Below are 22,319 nucleotides of genomic sequence, written 5' to 3' on the forward strand. Positions count from 1 at the left end.
ACTTAGGAAAAATAAGTTTTAATTCTGACATTCTGTCCGGAGGATTCCTCACGGGTCCCACCTGCAGGTGCTCCTTGTCTGGAAATAGTTGGGGAACACCAGGGCGATAATGGCGTGGCATAAAGTCACCCAGCCACTTCACTTTGCGAGCTCTCTTTCCTCACAGGCTAAGGAGCAGCGACTGGAAGATTGTCAGCTGGGCAGTGGGAACCTCGTTGTCCAGGTGAAACAACTGCAGGAGAAACTGCACCGCTTGGTGCATTCCATGGCCTCGAGAGACACCAGCCTGGAAAACCCTAAATTACAGCGGCCAAGCCTGTCAGAAAACGGCTCAAGTCGTCATAATGATGAAGAAAGCAATGCGTCACCTCCCGTCGCTAAAACCACGTGGGATGTAATTGATGCTATTAAAAATCAGGATTTGTTGGCCCAAGTTGAAATGCCAAGTTTTCCCCCTCAGGAACTGTTAACACCACAAGGAGGACCTCTTGGTGTGCACAGTGACTCCCTCCACACTGAGGAGGCTGAGCCCCAGAAGGACCCCGTGAGGGCACTGGACCTGTCTTCCTGGAGCTCCCCTGAGGTCCTCCGGAAGGACTCAACCCTCGAGCCCCAGCACAGCTTCTCCCTGACACCCCGCACAGGTACAGTGAGCCTGCGCAGTGTGGACACCTCCTCCCAAGACTGGACAGACTCACTGCTGCCGGCCGATGCGGCAGGGCTGCTTTGTTACCCGGGCAAGTCAGCAACAGCACAGTCCCCGCTGTGGGTGGTGGCTCCTTCAGCTGAGGACCACCGTGTGGAGAGGCCAGCTACGGTAGGTGTCTCCCCACACTCCCTGCTGCAGCATTTGGGGGTGGTCAGTGTTTTCGTAGGGATGTATCACAGCCAGGCTATTATTGGCTCATCTGACTCTGGGTGTCTCATAGTTGCAGAGGAGCCTGGTCTCCCAGAAGAAATCAGTCCTACATCTGACTGTCTGTAGGGACGTTTAGATCATTTTAGTCATATCAGAAACATGAGGGTTAATTGTCATCCTCAGACATTTATGTGGCATGCCTTAACGCAGGCTGACTCTGAGTAGCACAGTCATAATTCTTGTGTAATTTACAATGTTTTAGATTTTGTGTGTATGCGTGCATGTGGAGGTCAGAGGTCAATGCCATGGTTTGCTTTCTACTTCATTTTGATATGGTGCCTCTTACAGAGCCAGAACTTCCTGTTTGGGCTACACTGGCTGGCCAGTAAGCCACAGGTCTCCTTCCAAGTGCTGTGATTTATAGCTCTATACCACCCCACTGGGTTTTCATTTCATATGGATGCTGGCGATGGGAATGCTCATACTGCCGACTAAGCCCTAGCCACAGCCACAGTCCTGGGGTTTTCTGGTTTTTTTTTTTTTTTTTTTTTTGAGACAGGGTTTCCTTGTGTAGCTTTGGAGCCTGTCCTGGCACTCGCTCTGTAGACCAGGCCGGCCTTGAACTCACAGAGATCCGCCTGCCTCTGCCTCCCAAGTGCCGGGATTAAAGGTGTGCACCATCAATGCCTGGCCAGCCCTGTATTTATTTGTAGTAATATTCCATATGTGCTTAATGCATGGTTATACATGTAATGCTGATTAATTTTAGGAACAATTCAATTTATTTAGTTTGACTACATTTTTCCATTTTGATATATTTTTATATGGAAATACTTTGGGAGATGCATATTATCTAAGATACCCATACACTATCATTTATATCTGAGGAACTTGCTAGAGGCTACTTATCTTTTAAGATTTATTTATTTATTTATTATGTATACAATGTTCTGTCTTCATGTCAGAAGAGGGCACCAATTCCCATTATAGATGGTTGTGAGCCACCATGTGGTTGCTGGGAATTGAACTCAGGAACCTCTGGAAGAGCCAGCGCTCTTAACCTCTGAGCCACTCTCCAGCCCATTGCTAGTAGTTATTTATAAAGGTTATTTTTTGAAGATTTTTTTAAAAATTACATTTTATGTAATGTGTGCCTCTGTGTGTTTGTGTGTCACATGAGTCTTGTGGGAAATGTTTTTCTTTTTTCACCACATGTGGGTCCTGTGGTTCGCTCTCAGGCTGTCAGTGCCTTCACTCACCGAGCCATCTCTCCATCTCTTACAAACACCCCCAGTGCTCCCTGGGCTGTGGGCAGCAGGGGTTTCCAGCATCCAACATACTTGTGCGCTCTGAGCGTTTTGAACTGGGCTCTCTGTGGGAAGCTGATATGTTCTGATTCAAGTATGTTTCCCTCTGTTATTTACTGTTTTGTGACCATCTTAAAAATCTGCCTGTCTGAATAGGAGAAGGATGTCAAAGACTTTATCGTAACATCTTTTGATTCTCAAGAACTGTTAACATCCCCTCATGAGTTAGCAAGAAGAAGTGATGGGAGCGGGAAAAGTGAGTCAGTCGTACTTTTCTTTTTTTATTGCGTGTGCGTGTGTGTGCGCGCGTGTGTGTGTGCGTGCGCGCGCGCGAGCGCGTGTGCACATGCGTTTAGAGTTCAAAAGAGTATAAAGGTTCCCCCATATCCTCCCTGCTGTCCAGATGCACCGTCACCTACTTATGCCCTGAGTATAAGTTGCCAATGTGCTGCTGTCTGTCTCCTAAGAATGTTACTATGTTTTTTGAAGTCAGGGTCCCGGCACAGTGCTTAGCACTTGTACTCTGTTGTGTCCTTGGATTCTAATCAGATTGTGCCCATTATGCCAATATTGTCCTTCACAGATAGACTGGAGAAAAAAACCCCAGTCTGCATGTGGAGTCATCCTTTTGTCCCTCTGGGCTTCAAACACCAACATTTGCAAAGAGCAGAAGTGGGAATTTTTCACAGGGTCTGGCTTGTTCTTGAGGTTGAGCATGGGCTGTGGCCCATGGGCCACAGTTGTGTCTACGAGGTCTTCTTTTGCAGAGGGTAGATGTCCCCGGAAGAGTCTTGGAGACATGTAGATATTGTTCGGTCTCTGATCTACTTACTGTCCTCCTCCTCTTCTCTCCAAGCTCTTGTACTAGCTTTCATTCTTTCGCTCTTCGTTGGGCCAAACTATGATCATGTAAATTCTTCATCTATCGTGTAATTGCCTGCTTTCTCCAAGTCAGTATATGTAGGGTGTTTCAAAGCATCTTTGACTCTTTCAAGAATGAGATCATCATGAAATGTAGTTCATTAGAAACTTAGTATTTGTAAAATGCTAGCCCAGGAAACTTTTTGAACTTCAGTTTCCATTTACTCAGTTGGAGCATATGGCTTAAGCGGTTGAGTAGTCAGGGTTGCACTCCTTGGGTGACTTCTGTCCAGGCCCCAACTTGGGTTCAGCGTTCCTGGGGACATGTGTGCTTTAGTGTTTCATTTATCTTCCCACCGCATTCGCTATCTAACACAGCATCTAACCAGGCCTGGCGGCACACACCTTTAATCCTAGTACTTGAGAAGCAGAGGCAGGCACATCTCCATGAGGTAGAGATCCCATCTCAAACAAAACAAAAATAAATAAATACAAGTAAAATAGCCTCTAAATGTAGCAGTGAATTCCCCTTGCTTCACTTCCGTTGTCCACCTTGGAATTTTTTATACTCGTATGCATCCATGTGAGTGTCAGCATGTTCAGGCTGTGACTTCTTGTCTGTTCACTCTGATTTTCCCACCTCATGCTTGAGAAAGTGTCTGGGCTTCCTCTGTACATACTAGCTATTTTTCCTAAGATTTCCTTTTGTTGCTGTACTCTTATTTCTCCCCAGTATATTTTGGTATTAATATTTCTATTGCATGTCTGAGAATGTAGACTGACCTTCCTTGAAGTGGAGATCTTCTGCTGCCTTTACTACCTGTGGGTCTGGAGCTGCTGAGTCCCTATTGGCTGAGTGCTGGTGGGAGAACCCTCCTCTTGGGCTCCAGACCCTTACTGTGTCTCCCTGGCCAGGATGTTCCTGGAGGCTTTCCTTGTTGGCTATAGGCCTGAAATCGAGCTTATATGCTCCCAAGAGCCTGTAAAGCCCTCGACTGTTAGGTGCCTGGAGCCGCAAGTTCTGGACTGTGTTCAGTGTTGTCCCTACCCCACCTCATGTCAAGCCAGACATAGTTCCCTTTCTAGACCAGAGACTACTGTCCATCCAGCTGCTCCCATCTCCGCTAGGCTTGGTGCCCTGTCCGTTGTATTCTTGGTCCCTGTGCTGGGTTGCTGTCTGAGAAGTACCTAGGCCCTAGGTATAGTCTGGCTGCTCCTCAGGGCTTTCTGGGATGTAGTTGTCAGTGAGGGTGAGCCCGTACACCCGTGTAAGGAGCTGAGATAAGCCTGAGCTGTCGTCTGTTTAAGTCCCAGACAACACATAGAACACGCAGCGTAAGCTCTCTTCACTTCCTCCTCCCCCTGCTCCTGCCCTATGGGATTGTTGGCCCCTTGGAGCGTGTGGATGTGTTGTGTGGTGTGAGTGGCTGTAGCTGTCTTTGGAAATGGCTGTTGTGGTTCAGCTCCTGACCCCGTGTGCTCCTAGGCGATGGCCCGAGCAGTGGTATGATGCCGACTTCGGGCTCAGGGGGATCCGAGACTCCCCCCACTGGCCCTGTGGCTGCTGCTGCTCTACCTTTCTCCAGAAGGTTTGTACAGTCCCCAGGAGCAATGAAGGAGAAGGAAATCCACGCAAAGCATATGAAGGTAAGGCCCAAAAGCACTTGTCCAAGAGCACCGACAGCCACGATGAGTGAAAAGCCTGTCCCTTCTTGGCTGGACTACACCTATGCCTGTCCAGATGGTCAGCCTCAGCCCATTGGTGGGCACGCTCCTCTTGAACCACACGGTGATGGAGTCCCACATGCAGGCCACCTTCTGTGGTGGAATGCCAGTCCCACAGGTGGTGGTATCCCCCTAGGTCAGGACCTTGGAGCGTCTTCCTTGAGGGTCTCAGAACTAGCTTGTTGAGTCTGTGCTCTGTGGAAGAGTACTGTTTCTTTAGAGAGAGAGAAAAGTTGCCATTGAATTTGTGTGCCATCTATGACAAAGACATTGATATTAACATGACTAGGTAACTGAATGGTATCATGACAGTATGACAGTATGGTATCTTACTCAAATAATAGAAGTATCCCAAACAAGGGTTTTGTTTTTGTTTGTTTGAGTTTTTTGTTTTGTTTCACTTTGTTTTTGTAACATGGTCTTGTTGTGTAACCCAGCCTGGCCTGTAACTCAGCCTGTCTAGTGCTAACATTGTAGGTTATTTTATTATTATTATTTTTGTGTGGTGGTTGTTTTGCATGCCAGAAGCGGGCATCATATCCTATTATAGATGGTTGTGAATTGCCTGTATGCTATTTGTATACCACGTGTGTGCCTCTTGTCCATGGTGGCCAAAAGAGGGTGTCAGATCCCCTGGAATTAAAACTGCAGATGGTTGTGAGGTGTGCGGGAAGTGAACTTGTGTCTTCTAGTAGACCAATTAGCACTCTTAATTGCTGAACCATCTCTCCAAGCCCACCAGTAAATACAACAATTTTAATGTTATTAAGAATTCTGAAATTATGTCGAAGTAAAACTTTATTGTTTTCAGAGTAGAATCCAAGGGACTGGACAGATTATTCAGAAATTCCACAATGGCATGAGGGTCTGAGGGTGATCCTAACACTCACATAAACCAGGGCAGGGTACCTTGTGACTGTCATCTCAGCAATGGGTAGTTAGTGACAGGAGTCCCTGGGGTTTGCTGGCCAGCCAATGTAGCTGAAGTTCCTGAAGTGAACTCCAGGTTCAGTTTTAAAAGTTCTGTTTTAAAACATAAGGTGAGGAGTGATTAAGGAACATACTTGTCATCAACCTCTGGTCTCCACATACACATATATGAAACACACACACACACACAGAGGAAATTGGAATAATTGATCTAAGCTTTATTTCTTTATGTTTGTCCAAATTATCTATGGTACAAAACATGGAAGAGAGGTTTTTAGTGTTTTCTGTTTAAGCAACCTAACAGTAAAATAATTTGTTATTTTAAGTTAATGAATTGAGGTGGTGGTAGTTCAGTGTGTGGATGATGGTTTGGGGCTGATATGTCCCCCTTCCTGATGTGTTTTTTCTGCTATAGGCTTTGCTGCAGATGGTATTTGATGAGAGCCACCAGATACTGGCCTTGTCAGAGAGCCATGACCTCCCTAATCCACTGAGCAAGGGTGAACCACGTGACCCCCTGGATGGCCTCGCAAGGGACAGGCAGGCCCTTTTGGAGGTGACAGCTGACAGAGGAGAGAAGGTAGGAAATTGCTGGTTCAGTGAGTGAGAAGGAGCTAAACACAGTGGTAGACCTACGTGCAGGCCTAGGCCCTGCTCGTGAGGTGCTCGAGCAGCCTTGTCTTTGATCAGCCATACCTGTCCCTGGCCACAGCCCCAGGCAGCACAAAACACCCAGCAGCACAGCTCCATATAGCTTTGGCTCTTTCCAGACAGGGCTCAGCAGATGCAGCAGCAGGAAGAGAAGGAAAGAAAGTTGCCCGTTTTATTAGCTATTTTCTTGTAGCTGTGGCCAAGTATGGCAACCAAAGCAACCTACAGAAGGAAGAGTTTAATTTGGCTCGTGTTTCCAGAGGGATGAGTACTTTATGGTGGGGAGGCATGGCAGGAAGCAGCAAAGCAGGAGCTTAGAGCTCATGTCTCACACAGGCATGAAGCACAGAGAGTAAACTGTAAATGGGTAAAGCTCTTTGCTCTCAAAGCCTGCTCCAGTGGCCTACTTTCTCCAGCAAGGCCAAACCTCCTGCACCTCCCCAGACAGCGCCACCAGCTGGGGACCTAGTGTACAAATGCCTTAGACCATGGAGGACACTTCTCATCAAACCACCACACCCAATACTCCTACCAATATTAAAACAAAACAAAAACCCAAAAATATTTACTGTGTGGGGAGGGGGTTCCACGTTGTGTGTCTGGAGGTCAGAGTGTAGGTGGAAGTTGGTTTTCTCCTTCTGCCATGTGTTTCCTGAGGATTGAACTCAGGTCAATCAGGGTTGGCCACAAGAGCTTTACCACGGAGCCCTCTTGCTTGCCCCTGCTTATCGGTATTTTTTTAGTTAATTTATTTTACCTGCCTGAGTATCTGCATGTACGTTTGTGCACCACATGCGTGCCTGCTGCTCACAGAGGCAGAAGAGATAGATGTTGGAGTCAGTGATGCTGGAGTCGCAGACAGTGTGAGCATCTGGTGCGGTGCACTCTACCGCTGAGCCATCTCTCCAGCCACCAACACTAGTGTTAAGACTGTATTGATGCTATTTGAGAAATTTATACTTGTTTTGATCATATTCACCCCACCCCTCTTTTTCAGATTCATCCTACCTTTCTTTCGTGTGTGTGTGTGTGTGTGTGTGTGTGTGTATCCTTTACCACAAATTTGTTCTGTCCAATATTCTTGGATGTGTTGTTATAGTCAGGGTTAGTATTGCTGTGAAGAGACGCCATGGCCAAGCAACTCTTTTTTTTTTTTTTTTTTTAAGATTTATTTATTTATTAGGTATACAGTTCTGTCTGCATGAAACCCTGCAGGCCAGAAGAGGGCACCAGATCTCATTACAGATGGTTGTGAGCCACCATGTGGTTGCTGAGAACCAAGCAACTCTTTTAAAGGAAAACATTTCACTGGGACTGACTGACAGTTCAGAGGTCAGTCCACCATCATCACGACAGGCAGACCTGGTGCTAGAGAAGCAGCCTAGAGTTTGGCATCTAGATCAGCAGGCAGGAAGAGAAAGCCAGTGGGCCTGACTTGGACATTTGAAACCTCAAAGCCAAGCCCCCACGTACTTCCTCCAACAAGGCCACATATCCTAATCCTCTCAAATAATGCCATTCCCTAAGAGCCTATGGCGGCTGTTTTCATATGAGTGACCACAGAGGACTTCTGCTGGTTGTCAGTTTACCAGGGGCTGCACTCTTAGGGAACTGGTATCAGTATTTTGAGGATAGCATTTGTCTCTCACACCCTGAGTCACGTGGGCAGTTTGATGCGGCCTCTTCAGTCAGACTGGTTTCTGCTACTCTCCATCTCCTCCGCTACCATGAGAAAACACCACAGACTAAACAGTTCTAACAAACAGGTGTTTGTTTCTGACCTGTGTGGAGTCTGAGTGTGTGAGGTCAGACTCCAGCCTGACTGGTTAGAGTTCAGTACTCGGTTTGCAGTTGCTTCCTCCTCCTACAGCAGAGAGAGGACTCATGTCTCTGCTTGTAAGAAGATAACTGCAGTGTTGTCAGAGGAAGTCTCCCTTTGTGATCGCAGTTGTGTATGGTTCCTCAGTGTGGGGATTAGGACTGAACATCTGAATCTGTGGGGCACGTTCAGCTGTTAGCCCTTGCGGTGCACACTGGTGAGAGCCCAGCGACTGTGTGTGTGTGTGTGTGTGTGTGTGTGTGTGGCGGGGTGAGAGTTTAAAGCAGGCACCTTGTACATGCCGGGTGAGCCTCTGGCAAAGACCCTGCACCCCAGCCCAGCCCTGAGTCTCCTGTGTCTCTTTTACAGGAGCCTTCGGAAGCACACCTTGCATGGAGTGTGGAGCTTCTGCGGGCCATACAGGAAGTGTTTACCAGGGAGCAGGAGAACACTGAGCTGCAGTCTAGATCCTACGGCTTGGACCTGGGAGATTATAATGCCCTGTTCAGGAGGCTGGAGAAGGTTATTCAAGAGCAGGTGAGTAACAGGCTTGAATCTGGGCTTTGCAGGGTGTAAAGGGACTCTGTCTTTTAGGAAAAGTTTTTTTAAACTTTGGAATGTGGTGACCACTGACTAAGGAAGCCTTGTGTAATACCATGCTTTCACTTGTAAGTTGTTCTTAACAAAATCTCACTCTTTCTTTTTTTTTTTTTTTTTACCAATAAAGACTCGGGAGCCGGGTGCTGGGGTGAGGTCCTGCTAGCTCAGAGAGGCAGGGAAAGCACCCAGCCCACCTTCCTCTGCTGCTGACGCCTCCACCTCAGTGCCCCTCCCTTCTACTTCCTGTGTGTGTTTCTCCCCATCCTCCTGATTCCCTCTTACTCGCTATTTTCTTTTTCTTGTTCACTTCCTGTCAACCGTTTGCTTGCTCCAAGTCCTGAGCTACAGTTGACTTTTTAAATTCTGTTGACAATATCAAGCAGAAAGCTCTTGGATTAAAGGTGTGTGCTGGGGCTGGGCCACACCACAGCAAGAAGCAGGCTTTTCCAGTAAATAACACAATTTTGTGGTTCACCGTGTGATCGAATATCCTGCAACAGTAAGCACTGGTATACTTGGGGGATTCTTCCCTTAGTCTTCCTCCCCTGGACATAACTGACACCTTAGCATGATAGGACACAGAAACCCTGTTTGTGTCACTGCCCACAGATGAGAAGTCTCCACTTAGGTGTTGCTACAGCACTACACCATGCCCAGAACTGTCAGGAAAGGGCTTGGAGGTGAGGCCCTGGGCTACTGTGCACCTGTTACGCCCTCACACGGCCGTCAAACTTGTTCCAACAGTGCTGGCAGCTTGGATTTGAAAGGATGTCGCTGTGCAGGACGAGACGTGCCTGTCCTCCTCCTCCTAGCCTGGGTGCTTGCCATCCAGCATTCACGCCTCATCCGTTCTTCCCCATCCTCCAGGGAGACCTGCAGAAGGTCCAGGGACACCTGTGTCTGCCCGAAAGGAGCAGCCTGCTATCCGAGATTCAAGCCCTGCGTGCCCAGCTCCGCATGACACACCTGCAGAACCAAGAGAAGCTGCAGCAGTTGTGTGCGGCCCTGACAAGCACGGAGTCCCGCGGGAGCCAGCGGGAGCACCAGCTCCGAAGGCAAGGTGGGTGCCGCTGCTCCCATCACGCCATGCGGTTCTCCCCACACCGCTCACTCTCCCTAGGGATGCGATAGGCAAGTGGGATGGCCAGGCCCTCAGACGCAAAGGCCCGGTGGCCCTGAGTCGGTGCAAGGATTTGAGACTCTTGCTATCTCAGTGGAATTCAGGATCTTGTTGTATGTAGGTTTTCACACTTAACGTATTTTCACATATGTTGTTAAAGGATTTTTTTATAGATAACATCTATGAACAAATGGAATCTCTCCTTCCTGGCCCTTGTATTGATCAGGCCTTGCCTGAAAACCTTCCTGCCATTCACTTGGTTTCCATTCTGTGTGGGTCAGTTATCTCTGTTTTTGTCTGCTCTCCGTCGAGTAATCATGCTTTGGCTGGTTCATGTGCATGTACATGCGTGCCGGCTGTACTCACTTTCTTGTTTGTTTACAAGAGTCCTGGGCTGCAATCTTGGACTCTATTTTTTAATCTCATGTCGGCAAAGTCCTGGCCTTGTAAGAACCAGTGTTCCCTTCCCCTGTATTTCAGAGGATTGTGTAGAACCGGGCTAGTTTCTTCTGGAGGTTCTGAGAGAATTTTTCAGTGAAGCCATGTGGGCTTTGACTTGTCTCTGTTGTAGGTATTTGTGTGTGGGGTTGTCTGGTGCCATAGGTTTCAGGGACATGTCCTGACTGGGAGATAGTACCTAAGAAGACAAAGGGACATGTCCCTGGATGGCTTTGGCTCCCATAGAGACAGTGACTTGCAGTTCACAGAAATACCATTTCTCCCTCTCCGGAACTCATCTTCACCATCTTCGCATCATGTATAATTTGACTTGGTTCGTGTGGTCCCCTGTGGACTTCTGGGTGATGCTGTCCCATGTTTTACTCTTTCTCAGTTGAACTGCTGGCATACAAAGTTGAGCAGGAGAAGTGCATAGCCAACGACTTACAGAAAACCCTGAACAAAGAACAGGAGAAGGCGAGTGACGCCCGGAAGCTCCTCATGGTGGAACAGAGTGCAGTACAGGATTTGAAGTCAGAGCTGCACGCGTGTAAGCAGGAGAACACACGGCTGTTGGAGTCCCTGGACAAGGTGCAGCAGGAAGTCCTGCGTCTCAGGTATGGCCACGGGGAGTGACTGTCGGCTCAGGCGGCCACTGCTGTGCGAGCCTTTGGGTTTAGATGAGAGAATGAAGAGCGGGATCCCTGCCGGGATGCTCCCCTTACTTCCCTTATGCAGTGCTCATTGCTGTTTCCTCCCAGAGCCATGCTCGACGGCAAGGAGAATGAACTGAAGGTGATACTGGAGGAGCTGGAGTGCGAGCGTGGAAAGGAGCGAGCCCTTCAGGCCCAGCAGGAGGAGCAGCACCTGCGGCACCTGCAGAGGGAAGGCCAGAGCTCCAGGGCCCTGGAGGTGACCGCCTTTCTTACTTACTTATGACAGCCCAATCAAAAGGAATCTAAGACAGAATAAGGCTACTCTTTTTATTTATTTTTTTTTTGAGATTATGATATAACTATGTCATTTCCTCTTTCCCTTCCCGTTTGAAAAAACCCTCTCACATACCCTGGTTTGCTCCATGGCCTGAATCCAGCCTGTTACACGGCCTTGTTGGTTATCCCCTACTGTGGTCTTTCAGTATTTTCACTTGCTTTTAAAGGTTTTATTTTATTTTATTTATTTATTTTTATTTTTTATTTTTTGGTTTTTACGAGAGACAGGGTTTCTCTGTATTGTTTTGGAGGCTGTCGGTCCAGCCCAGCCTCGAATTCACAGAGATCCGCCTGCCTCTGCCTCCCGAGTGCTGGGATTAAAGGCGTGCACCACCATCGCCTGGCTAAGTTTTTTTTTTAAACTTTTGGGAATTTCATACAATATATTTTGATTAGGTTTTTTTCTCCCTTACCCATCATCATGTTCTTTCTCTTACAACAAAACAAAAACACAAAATAACACAGAGTCCAGTTTGTTTTGGTCAACCGTTTCTGAGCATGATGTCAGCTCTGGTGTGTGGCCGATGTACCCAGTGTCACACAACCTCCTTGTGGCTATCTGGATGGATGGTGCACGGCATTTGAGGTCCTCATAGAGCGGTGGATAAGTGTTAAGCATGGGCTGTCTGAGTGCCGCATGTTCAGCAGGTGTCTCATAGCTCAGGTTTCTGTTAGAGTGTATGACTCTAAACAACGCATGTCAGGTGTGTCTTTGAGCACCCTGGTGTTTTGGGATTTCTAGGAAAGGGAGAAAGGAACCCTCCCCCCCACCCCCATTAAGATGTGTGCATGTGCTTCTTCAATACTACTCCCACACAGTAATTCATCCATGCAGGCCCGTGCGGTGTTTTACCTATAGGATAACTTTCAAAAATTATGATTTCTGAACGGGAGTATAAATAAGAAAACCATCTAGATCCTTTTCTTCCTCGTATTCATTGTCACCATCTTGTTTCCTCCTTCAACCCAGGAGTTAAAAATGACTTTGGAGAAGCAGCGTGCTCAAAATAACCAACTATGCATCGCTTTGAAACACGAGCGTGTGGCCAAGGACAACCTGCAGAAGGAGCTGCAGATCGAGTCCTCCCGCTGTGAAGCCTTGCTGGCGCAGGAGAAGGGCCAGCTTTCTGAACTGCAGAAGAGCCTAGAAGCCGAGAGGAGCCGCTCCCTCGAGCTCTCAGAGGCCCTACAGCACGAGCGGCTCCTGACCGAGCAGCTGAGCCGCAATGCGCAGGAAGCCTGTGCCCGCCAGGAGACGCAAGTGCAGCATGCCTTATTGCGGAAGCTGAAAGCAGAGAAGGCGCGTGCCTTGGAACTGGAGAGCATGCTCGAAAAGGTGCAGAAACAGGCTGCACACACACAGCAGCAACTGGAGTCTCAGGCTCAGGAGCGCTGTGTAGAGCTCAGGAAGGAGAAGGAGGTAAGTGGCAACCTGAGATCAGCCGTGGATGCCCTGCAGACCCACAAGCAGGAGCTGGAATGCTGGCTGGAGAGAGAGAGGGAGAAGGCAGCTTGGCTACAGGCAGAATTAGAACAGTTATCCACAAGAGTGAAAGAGCAAGAAGGCCGCAAGGATGCAAGGAGGATGGAGAGGAGGTCAAGCCGAGCAGACGTGGGAGCGCAGAAGTGGCAGACAGACAAGGAGAAGCTGGTGAGAGCAATCCTCCAGCAGACGTCCGTCCGCCCTTAGTGACCCGAGGTCACGACAGCTCACCTGCACTTATGCGCGCCTCCCTCCCGGTCCTCTTCATGCTGACACCACGCTGTGTGGCTCACTCTGGCTTTGTCACAGGCTTTGAAGTTAGCAGTGTGATGACTCTGTTGTTCTAAGTATGGCTTGGCTCTCTGGGTGCCCTGCAAGTCTTGACTTTGAAGATATTTTCTTCTTCAATTTTCATCAGATTTTTAGCCTATAAAATAATGAGTGACATCATGGTATCCCTCCCCCTTTTTTTTTTCTTTAGATTTTTAAATTTCATTTAACACTCCAACTATAGCACACACACCCCTCCTTTCACCCTCCCCTCCCCTCCTACCTAGCCCCTTCCCAGTCCACTCCTCCTCACAGGTAAGGGCTCCCATGAGGAGTCAGCATAGTCTGGCATAATAGGTTGGGGCAGGGCCTGGCCCCTCTCCTATGCGTTAAGATTGAGCATGGCATCCCACAGTAGGGAAGGGGCTCCAACAAGCTGGCTCATGTACCAGGATTTTATTGTGGTCCTACTGCCAGGGTCCCCTCTACAGTCCAAGTTTCACAATTGTCTCCCACATACAGAGGGCCTAGTTCGGTCCCCTGGGGTCTCCGCAGCTGTCAGTCTAGAGGTCATGAGTTTCCACGAGCTTGGTTCAGCTGTCTCTGTAGATTTCTCCATCATGGTCTTGACCTCCCTTGCTAATATGTTCCTTTTTCCCTCTCTTCGCCTGGATTCCCAGAGCTCAGCCTGGTTCTTGGTTCTGGATCTCTGTGTCTGGTTCCATCACTTACTGTGTGAAGGCTCTATGATGATAGTTGGGGTATTCATCAATCTGATTACAGGGGTAGGTCAGTTCAGGCATCCTTTCTACTATTGCTAGGAGTCTGAGTTGGCTTTTTCCTCGTGGATTCTTAGGAGTTAGTCTGGAATATTACAGTGATTGGTTTACACCTGATGACACAGATGTTCATTCCTGGAAGAGTTCCACCTGGGCATGGTGAACAGTTCTGTTTATCTGCTGTATTCATTTGGTTATTATCTTGTTAGAATTTTTGCATCTGTGTTCAGAAGGGATATTAGCCTGTTTGTTTTATGTTATCTTTGGGTTTAGATCAAAGTAACAATGCCTTTATGGGCTGGCCTGGGAAGTAGTCTTCCTTTTATTTATTTTCCCTGAAATAGGGTCTCTCTGTGTAGCCCTGGCTATCCTGGAACTTGCTGTTTAGACCAGGCTGCCATCAGACTCACAGAGATCTACCTGCTTCTGCCTCCCAGATGTCTAATTCCAGCACTCAGGAGCTGAGGTTAGTAGACCACAAGTTCAAAACTAGCTTAGGTGATGTATCAGGGCCCTCTTTTTGTTTGTTTTGTGGGGTCTTTCTGAGACAGGGTCTTATTATGTAACCTTGGCTGGCCTAGAACTCACTGTGTAGACTAGGCTGGCATTGAATTCACAGAGATGCTGGTCAGGCCCTTTTGGCTTTTGTTTGGTTTTGCTGTTGTTTCTTTTTTTCCTTTGGGGCCAAAGTGTAGAACCAGTCCTTAAGAAAGGCACCATTGTTTCTAAGAGCAAAGCTGTGCATTTCTAGATGTCGAGAAGAATACATCATTAGCTTCCTAAATGCCCATCAGGGATCGCTGAATATTCTACCAGAGGGTCCCCTAACCTAAATTAGGCCATCTGTGGTGTAGAGATGCACTCTGACAGAACAATTTAGGAAATTTATGAAAAATGATGACACGCCAGTTTATCACTTGAGAAGTCACTTGATTGTCCCCATGCCCAGCCCAGGGAGTTGCTGATCTCTCTTTTTCTATGAATTACTCTCTTTGAGACACTTTGTATAAGTGGAACCTCTTGTACACTCTGGTAACTGGCCTGTGTGTCCAGCTGACTTTGAGGTTTACATTGAACATGCACCATATTAAAGTCTTATTTTCTTGGTGTGTGTGTGTGTGTGTGTGTGTGTGTGTGTGTGTTAAGCACTTGTGGATTTGGTTCTTTCCTTCCACCTTTATGTGGGTTCCCAGGATTGAACTCAGGGTGTCAGGCTTTGTCCTGTGAGCCACTGGTTCTCACCCTTCCTAATGCTGCGACCCTTTAGTACACTTCTTCATGTTGTGGTGACCCCTAACCATAACATTATTTCACTGCTACTTCATAACTGTAATTTTGCTACTGTTATGAATCATAATATCTGATATTCAGCATATCTGATATGTGACCCCTATGAAAGGGTTGTTCACCCCCCCCAAAGGGTCTCAGCCCTCTGGTTGACAGCCACTGCTCTAAGACATTTCACTAGTCCTTTTTTTTTTTTTTGCTGCTTAAAAAAAAATCCTCCAGGTGCACACTTTAATGCTCACACTCAAAATTTGTATGAAAACTTTTCTTAATGAAGCTGAAAAGTCGAGCTTCAACAAAAACACCAGGGCAAGTAGTAGAAAACATGAATGGTCTTAGAAGTATAAGCAGGTGGCCCATTGTGCAGTGGTCAGGCCAGACTCAGAGGTGCCCTGAAGGGTGCAGCTTGTAGCCAGAGCCTTTCCCCTCCCCCTCCCCCACCCCCTTTCCCCAGTGAGCATCTCCAGCTGGTGTGGTTCTTAAAAGGTGTTTGCACTCAAGAACCAACCCCCAAGCCACTCTTATTTTCCAGCAAACCCTTTTTTTCATTTTGATTTTTTCCTGTGTGCATGAAAGATGTCTTGGTTGCTTGAAAGTAGTTAAATACAAAGAGGATGTTCCCTCATGTAGGGACAGTGTTTCCTGGCGGGACATCTTGACAAGGCGCCTCCTGCTGGAGGTCCCTACTTTGCAGAGGATCAGTGTGGTTGCATCTCAGACCTGACTGCCAGAGCCTGGCCTGGACATTACAGGCCAGAGTACTCCTTTGTAAACAATGTTGTCTTTGCTGTTCTCACCTGGGAGGTTAAGAATGATGGGCCTCTGCTTGCTAATGGGTCGGAAAGCTGGTGGGTGTGACGCTGCAGCCAGTCTCCCCGAAGCTTGTGTGGGCTCAGGTCTGACTCCGAACTCTCTCCAGCAAAGCAAGCTCATGTCCGTTTCTGTCTGCTCTTGACGTTCTTCTCAAACCTTTCGCACAAAAGGTCCTCTGGTACCACTGAGACTCCACCGTGCTGTGTGATATGTTAGAAAAATGCTTTACCTCCCTGGCTTTTCTGAGGCTTTCTTGGCCTTCCCTGAGGCATCTCTGTTATTTCACCTGGTGACTTGGGTCCACCTCCTTGTCAGGGGAGGGTTTGGTCCATTGGTTGCTTCTTGCCCTGTCCCCAGTCTGAGGACTAGCCCCTCTGCAGTACCACTCACTTCCATTCCTAAGGCTAGACTGGTGACCAGTTAAGGCAGGCTCGAGACCACAGGGCCGCCCACCCCTGGCAGGCATGGTTTGTCAAATGCATGTCGTTGTCACTCTGCTGACTTGTGTCTTGGGATGTGTAGAGACATAAGTGAAGTTCGGCCTCACAGGCACCTCTGCTGAGTACCCACGGGCTAGCCTTGGACTTGGCCAAAACCTAAGCCAAGACTGCAGTGTAGACTGTGCTGTCGGGGTTGCCTGACCATGTTGAAAAAGATGCTGTGTTTGGTCTGTGTTGGGTTTTCTCTATGAGGTGTTACATGCCATTGCTGGTCTTTGGCCAGGTAATTGTCAAGGACTTGTTTTGAGGTAAGGTCTTACTGTGCTCTGGTTGATCTTAGTTAGACCTACTGTGTACATCCGGGCTAGCCATCAACACACGATCTCCCTGCTTCTACCTCCCAAGTGCTGGCGGTAGGCATGCCCCGCTATGCCCAACATCAAACAGTTTCTTTTGGAAAACTTTAACGGTCTTTTCCTTTGTTCTTGTCATCGTGACAGCGGGAGTTAGAATTACAGCGCCAACGTGATGAGCATAAAATCGAGCAGCTTCAGCGGGTGGTGAGAGAGTTGAGGTGGAAAGAGAAGGTCCCTGGGGGAGATGGCCCTTGCCGGAGCTCCCCCCGCCTGAGCTCTCTGGAGCCGGACCGTGTCCAGGAACAGCAGCAGGAGCTGGAGAGGATACGGCAGCAGCTGCTGTGTGCAGCGGGGCTCCTCACAGGCTTCACCAACCACACTGTGGACAGGTATGCGTGCGCGTGATAGTCAGTGACCACCAGTACCCCACCCCCCATTCCATGGCTGTTTATAGTTAACAAAAAATCGGGAGTCTAGCTAATGGCATGTGCCTGTAATTCCCACACCAGGGAGGTAGAGACTGGAGGACCGCCACAAGACTGACCTAGTCTGCATCCACACTAACAAGTTGTATAGAAAAACTATTTCAGTGGAAGAAAATGAAGTATTTGGCAGCTCTGATTTCAGAACCAAGTCTTAATGGTCTCTCGCACAATTTCTCATTCCGTGAGTTTAGTTGAATCAGTGGGCAAGATCTTCTAAAGGATGCTGATAAAACCATATTTTTATATTCTAATGTTATGAAACATCTTGTTATTAGGGCTGGAGAGATGGCTCAGTGATTAGGAGCACTGATTGCTATTCCAGAAGTCCTGAGTTCAAATCCGAGCATCCACATGGTGGCTCACAACCATCCATAATGAGATCCCTCTTCTAGCCTGTAGGGAGAACACTGTATACATAATAAATAAATAAATCTTTTTTAAAAATCTTGTTATTCATAGTTTCAAGTTGTGCTGAGACTTTTTTCACAGGCACCCAGATGTGCGTTGTCCACGCCTGGATGCCCCCCTCGGCCTGTCCTCCGACGTTGTCCATGCCCACCACGGTGGGATGCTGTTATCAGCTGGGGCGTCTCCCTGTCCATACCTGGTTTTGATTCGTTGAACAGCATGATTTCCAGGCAGTTTCATTTAGACAGCACTTAAGTTTTTTACTATTCTATTTATTATTTTGTGCATGTGTGTTTGTGTAGATGAGCTCACAGGGGTCAAAGGACAGCTTGTTGAAGTCTTGTCTGTCTCCTTCCACCAAGTGGATGATCAAACTCAGTGTCAGGCTTGGCAGCAAGTGCCTTTATATGCGGAGACATCTTACTATCAAGGAAAACTGTCATTAGTTACCAAGCCAGCAGGAAGCTGTGGGATGTTGGGATGTGGGCAGTTGGCCACTGCTGCCAGCTCAAGTTTAAAGGTTTCTGCATTCCACGGATGTGTGTGTTTGCTGGAATAGTCAGTCTTCCTCCCCAGCACTCTGGTCAAAAGAGTGTTCCCTAGGCCAACCATTAGAGACAAAGATTCTGAGTGAAGTGACTCTCTGGCTTGACAAATCACCCATGCAGAAGTGCAACACTGGATTCCTGAGTTTCTCAGAGGAAATGCTGTACAAATGCATTGTCTGTGTTCCAGAAACAGAGAGTTCTTGAGCAGCTTAGGAGTGTAATCACTTGGGGGTATACATAAACCCCTCTAAACACCTGCTTGACTTTTTAGGACAATTAAAGATTGGACATCATCAAACGAGAAGGCGGTGTCATCCTTAATGCGTACTCTTGAGGAACTGAAGTCTGAACTAAGCATACCTACCTCCTCTAAGGTACAGTTGGGCTGCTCCATGCTGCACATTTGCTCTAGCTAGATGGTGGGCTAAAACTAAGCTCCCAGCCCATGGTGTCTTCCGGGAGTCGGTAGAGGATGTCATGGCTTCTTTGTAACTTGTTAACCAGTGGTGCCTTATTCCCTTGTCAGGGCAAGTGAGTGACCATCTGCCCCGTGTGTCCTTGTGGGCACACCGTGTACTGTATTCTATATCTTATCATCTGATTCTGACATCCTGGGGTCTCAGCAGTATCATTTGCTCACGCTGTGTGATTATCTGTACTTGGTGCTCACTGTACGTACGTGACCCGGGAACTCCCTGAGAGCTAGAGACTGCGGACATCGGGGTGCTGCTGCTGACGACAGATGCCTGGAAAGTGGGCCTACTCACAGTGCAGCCTGCCTCCTGTCTGCTTCTGCTTAGGGCTAGAGTGCCATTGCAGGTCTTCCTGGGAAGCTCTAAGCTCCTGGGAACAGCCTTTGAGGCTGCTCACAAGTCCTAGGTGTCCTAGATGTTGACATTGTTGCTGACCCATGACCTGTGACTGTTACGGATTATAGCATGTTACCAGATAGCAGAGAAGCTGTACCGCTTGCTGTTATCCACTCACCCCTCACCAAGTGTCGTGGGGAGATGTGATAAGTCCTGTGCCTCTCCTCTATGTGCAAGTTCTAAAATTTCTCCATATAGGACTAAAGCTCCTAACTGTGACGTGCACAGGCATATTCTACGTGATTACATGGGCGACCCCTCAGCATGAACAGCAGTAGTATTCCTTATTTTATTTGCCACCTAGGTACAGGACTCTTAGAATAATCAAATCAGGGTTACATCAGTAACAGGCCTGTATCAGTTTATATACCAGATATTTACAGTCAAGTTTGGTGGGGTCTATTTTATAAAGGATGGAAAAGAAGTGTGATCTGGTGACCTGTTATTTCCTTTTCCATATTGCTATGCCCTGGTATCCACAAGCCTGGTATCAAACTCTAAACTTAATATTAAGACACAAAATTCATATAAATTTGTTTGCTCCTTTTTCAGAAAAAGATGGCTGCAGAACTCCAGGTCCAGCTCATGAATGAACTGCTGAGAGACAACGATGCCCTTACAAAAGCTGTCAGCATGGCAACCCAGGAGAAGGCGGAGCTGTGCAGGACGGTGTCCCGGCTGGAGAAGACCCTGAAACACCACACACAGAAGGGCTGCCTGCTCAGTGTAAGGATTTGTGTCTCTTCCTGGCATAGTACCTGCCTGCTGTCTCTATACACAGTGCTGTGTCGGATCTGTCCATTCTATCCACTCAGGGAGCTGGCTTCTGCCTAGACCTGAGGCCTCTGTGCAGCTTTTTCTGGCCAGCCCTATGGGCTCCATCCCTTCTAGTGTACAGCCTGACTCAGGATTCCAGGATCTAGCTATGCTGTCCACGCTTGTTTCAAACTCCTGAGCTTAAGCATTCCTCCTGACTGTTTGATTTCTTCCTTCCTTCCTTCCTTCCTTCCTTCCTTCCTTCCTTCCTTCCTTCCTTCCTTCCTTCCTCCCTCCCTCCCTCCCTCCCTCCCTCCCTCCCTCCCTCCCTCCCTCCCTCCCTCCCTCCCTCCCTCCCCAGATAGGCTTCAGACTCCCAATGTATCTGCAGATGACCTTGAACTTCTGATCCGTCTGCCTGAACATTCCAATTGCCGGGGATGCAATCCTGTGCCATCATGCCCGGTGTTCAGTGTTTTGGGTATGCGTGCACACAAGCACACTGCTCTCATGCTTGTGCCACCAGTTCAGGTTGAGCCAGAGGTCAACATTAGGTGTATCATTTGCTCTCCCCCTTTTCTTTGGAAACAAAGTCTCTAATTGAATCTGTTGGCCACAGTTGCAGTTAGACTGACTGGCAGCAAGCCCCAGCTCTGGGATTACAGATGTGCAGTGCTGTGCTGGTGTTCCCCTCACTGCTGGGAATCCAAACTCAGGTCCTCATGTTTGTACGGTGAGCACTTTACTCAGCTGAGCCATCTTCTGGCAGAGGCAGGTGGATCTCTGAGTTCAAGGCCAGCCTGGTCTACAGAGCAAGTTCCTGCACAGCCAGTCAGAAAAAAACAAACCTGCCACACTGCTGTTGAGAGTAGCTGTACGAGTGTACACTCCACCACATTGTGTAAGGGTTGACATTTTCCTACATCCACCCCAATATTTGTTATTTTTTATATTCTTGATGATAGTCACTCAGATTGGGAATCTTAAAGTGATTTGAGTCTGCATTTCCCCGAGATGCAGTTTTAAAGTGTTCCCCAGTCATTTCTATTTCTTTTGAGAATTTTTTTGTTTAGTTCTTAGCCCATGTCTTGTTTTCTTGGTGTTTAGTGTTTTGGGTTCCTTGTCTGTTCTGGATGCTGATCTTGGATCTGTCGCTGGCAGAGATTCTTGTTTCTCTTCATTTGATTGACAGTTTCCATGGTAATACAGAAACTTCATGAGAATCCTCTCTGTCCATTGCTAGTTGTTATGATTGGTTTTTTTTTTTTTTTTTCCTGTGCTACAACGTTCTGGTCAGAACAGCATTACCTGTACCTGTGTTGAAGTGTTGGCGGACGTGAGGGACTAGGAAGGGCCTGGTTGCTGATGAGACCTCGGTCTCCAGCCCTCTCGCTTCTCAGAGCACGTGTTTTAAGGCTTCTTGTTTAGAGTGTCCCATTGAACTTTTCGTTTCTCCTAACAGTTACGTCTACTGGACAGTGGCGTAGTAGTCCTCGGCTAGCTATGGTAGAAATGAGGTTTCTTTTTCTTTTGGATTGACAGAGTAGCTGCTGTTGTCTCCTCCATTATTTTCTCTGGGTCTTTCTTAGGCTGTTATTTAAGAACAACTTGGCAGAGCATTAACAAAGTGCTGCTGTGCAAGCGTGGGATCCAGAGCTCTTTCCCAGCCAGGTGTGAGCTAGGCATGCTGGCACACCTTTGATCCTGGCATTCATGGGACAGAGGCAGGCAGTTTTGAGGCCAGCCGGGTCTGCGTACCATGTTCCGGCTAGCAAGAGCTGCACAGTGAGATAGTGTCTCAACCCAGCAAACCAGAAGACAGATTATAGTGGCCCGTGCACTTGTAATCCCTGTGCTGGGGAGACTGGAGGATCTCTGGGACTAACTGGCTAGCTAGCCTAGCCTAATTTGTAAACCCCAGGCCCCAGTGAGAGACCTGGTCCTTTAAAAACAGCTGATGGCTCCTGCGGAACAACACCTAAGGTTTATTTCTGACCTACACATACAGGTTCACACCTGCACCCCTTCCCCACCAAATAGAAAGCTCTATAGTTGCCAGCTGTGGGTTTTGTTTTTTTTTATTACAGAGGCAAAGCAAGTCTTCATGCAAGCAAGATGGGTCGGTTCTTCAGAGTCCTCTACGACACTCAGATCCAGAGTGGCACACCACGGCTACAAGTATGGAAGCAAATACCTGCAATACCAAGGTAAGCCATGCAGAGTAGAGTTCAGAGTGTCAGCCGTGTCTTAAACCAGGGCCAGTTAGCTGCAGGGAAAGGGTCTTCTTGACTCCGAGGTCGTTTGCTTGGTGTATCTGTTGACACATAGATGAAACATACTTCTTGACAGGAGAAGATCTGCAGCCCTAATGGCCAGATCACTATGAGAAAGGGAGTTAGCAAAATCTGGATCTAAAACTTGGTTTGCTTGTGTGAAGATACCATGTTTCTCTAATAAGGGAATGAGTGTGTAATGCTCAAGTCTTCAGGAGATAGTGTCTACAGGCTAAGAAAATCTTTCCTG

The 22,319-nt window shown here is 47.8% G+C and overlaps 1 protein-coding gene across 5 annotated transcripts in view; it reads left to right on the forward strand.

The window, feature by feature from the left end:
• The window catches only part of Pcnt (pericentrin), an 81,812-nt gene that overhangs the window by 54,165 nt on the left and 5,328 nt on the right, over window positions 1–22,319 (forward strand). For 3 of the 5 annotated variants that reach the window (XM_040732130.1, XM_040732131.1, XM_040732133.1), the window contains 13 exons: window positions 167–817; window positions 2,323–2,422; window positions 4,514–4,674; window positions 6,098–6,262; window positions 8,522–8,689; window positions 9,620–9,812; window positions 10,705–10,927; window positions 11,072–11,222; window positions 12,273–12,953; window positions 16,875–17,119; window positions 18,443–18,545; window positions 19,593–19,766; window positions 21,884–22,003. In XM_040732130.1, coding sequence (XP_040588064.1) covers window positions 167–817; window positions 2,323–2,422; window positions 4,514–4,674; window positions 6,098–6,262; window positions 8,522–8,689; window positions 9,620–9,812; window positions 10,705–10,927; window positions 11,072–11,222; window positions 12,273–12,953; window positions 16,875–17,119; window positions 18,443–18,545; window positions 19,593–19,766; window positions 21,884–22,003 — 3,135 coding nt within the window. The remainder of the gene's footprint in view (window positions 1–166; window positions 818–2,322; window positions 2,423–4,513; window positions 4,675–6,097; window positions 6,263–8,521; window positions 8,690–9,619; window positions 9,813–10,704; window positions 10,928–11,071; window positions 11,223–12,272; window positions 12,954–16,874; window positions 17,120–18,442; window positions 18,546–19,592; window positions 19,767–21,883; window positions 22,004–22,319) is intronic. The other 2 variants (XM_040732134.1, XM_040732135.1) reach the window with 1 other exon arrangement.

This window comes from Mesocricetus auratus, unplaced genomic scaffold (genome assembly GCF_017639785.1).
Source record: "Mesocricetus auratus isolate SY011 unplaced genomic scaffold, BCM_Maur_2.0 Super-Scaffold_100027, whole genome shotgun sequence".
Taxonomy (NCBI): Eukaryota; Metazoa; Chordata; class Mammalia; order Rodentia; family Cricetidae; genus Mesocricetus; species Mesocricetus auratus.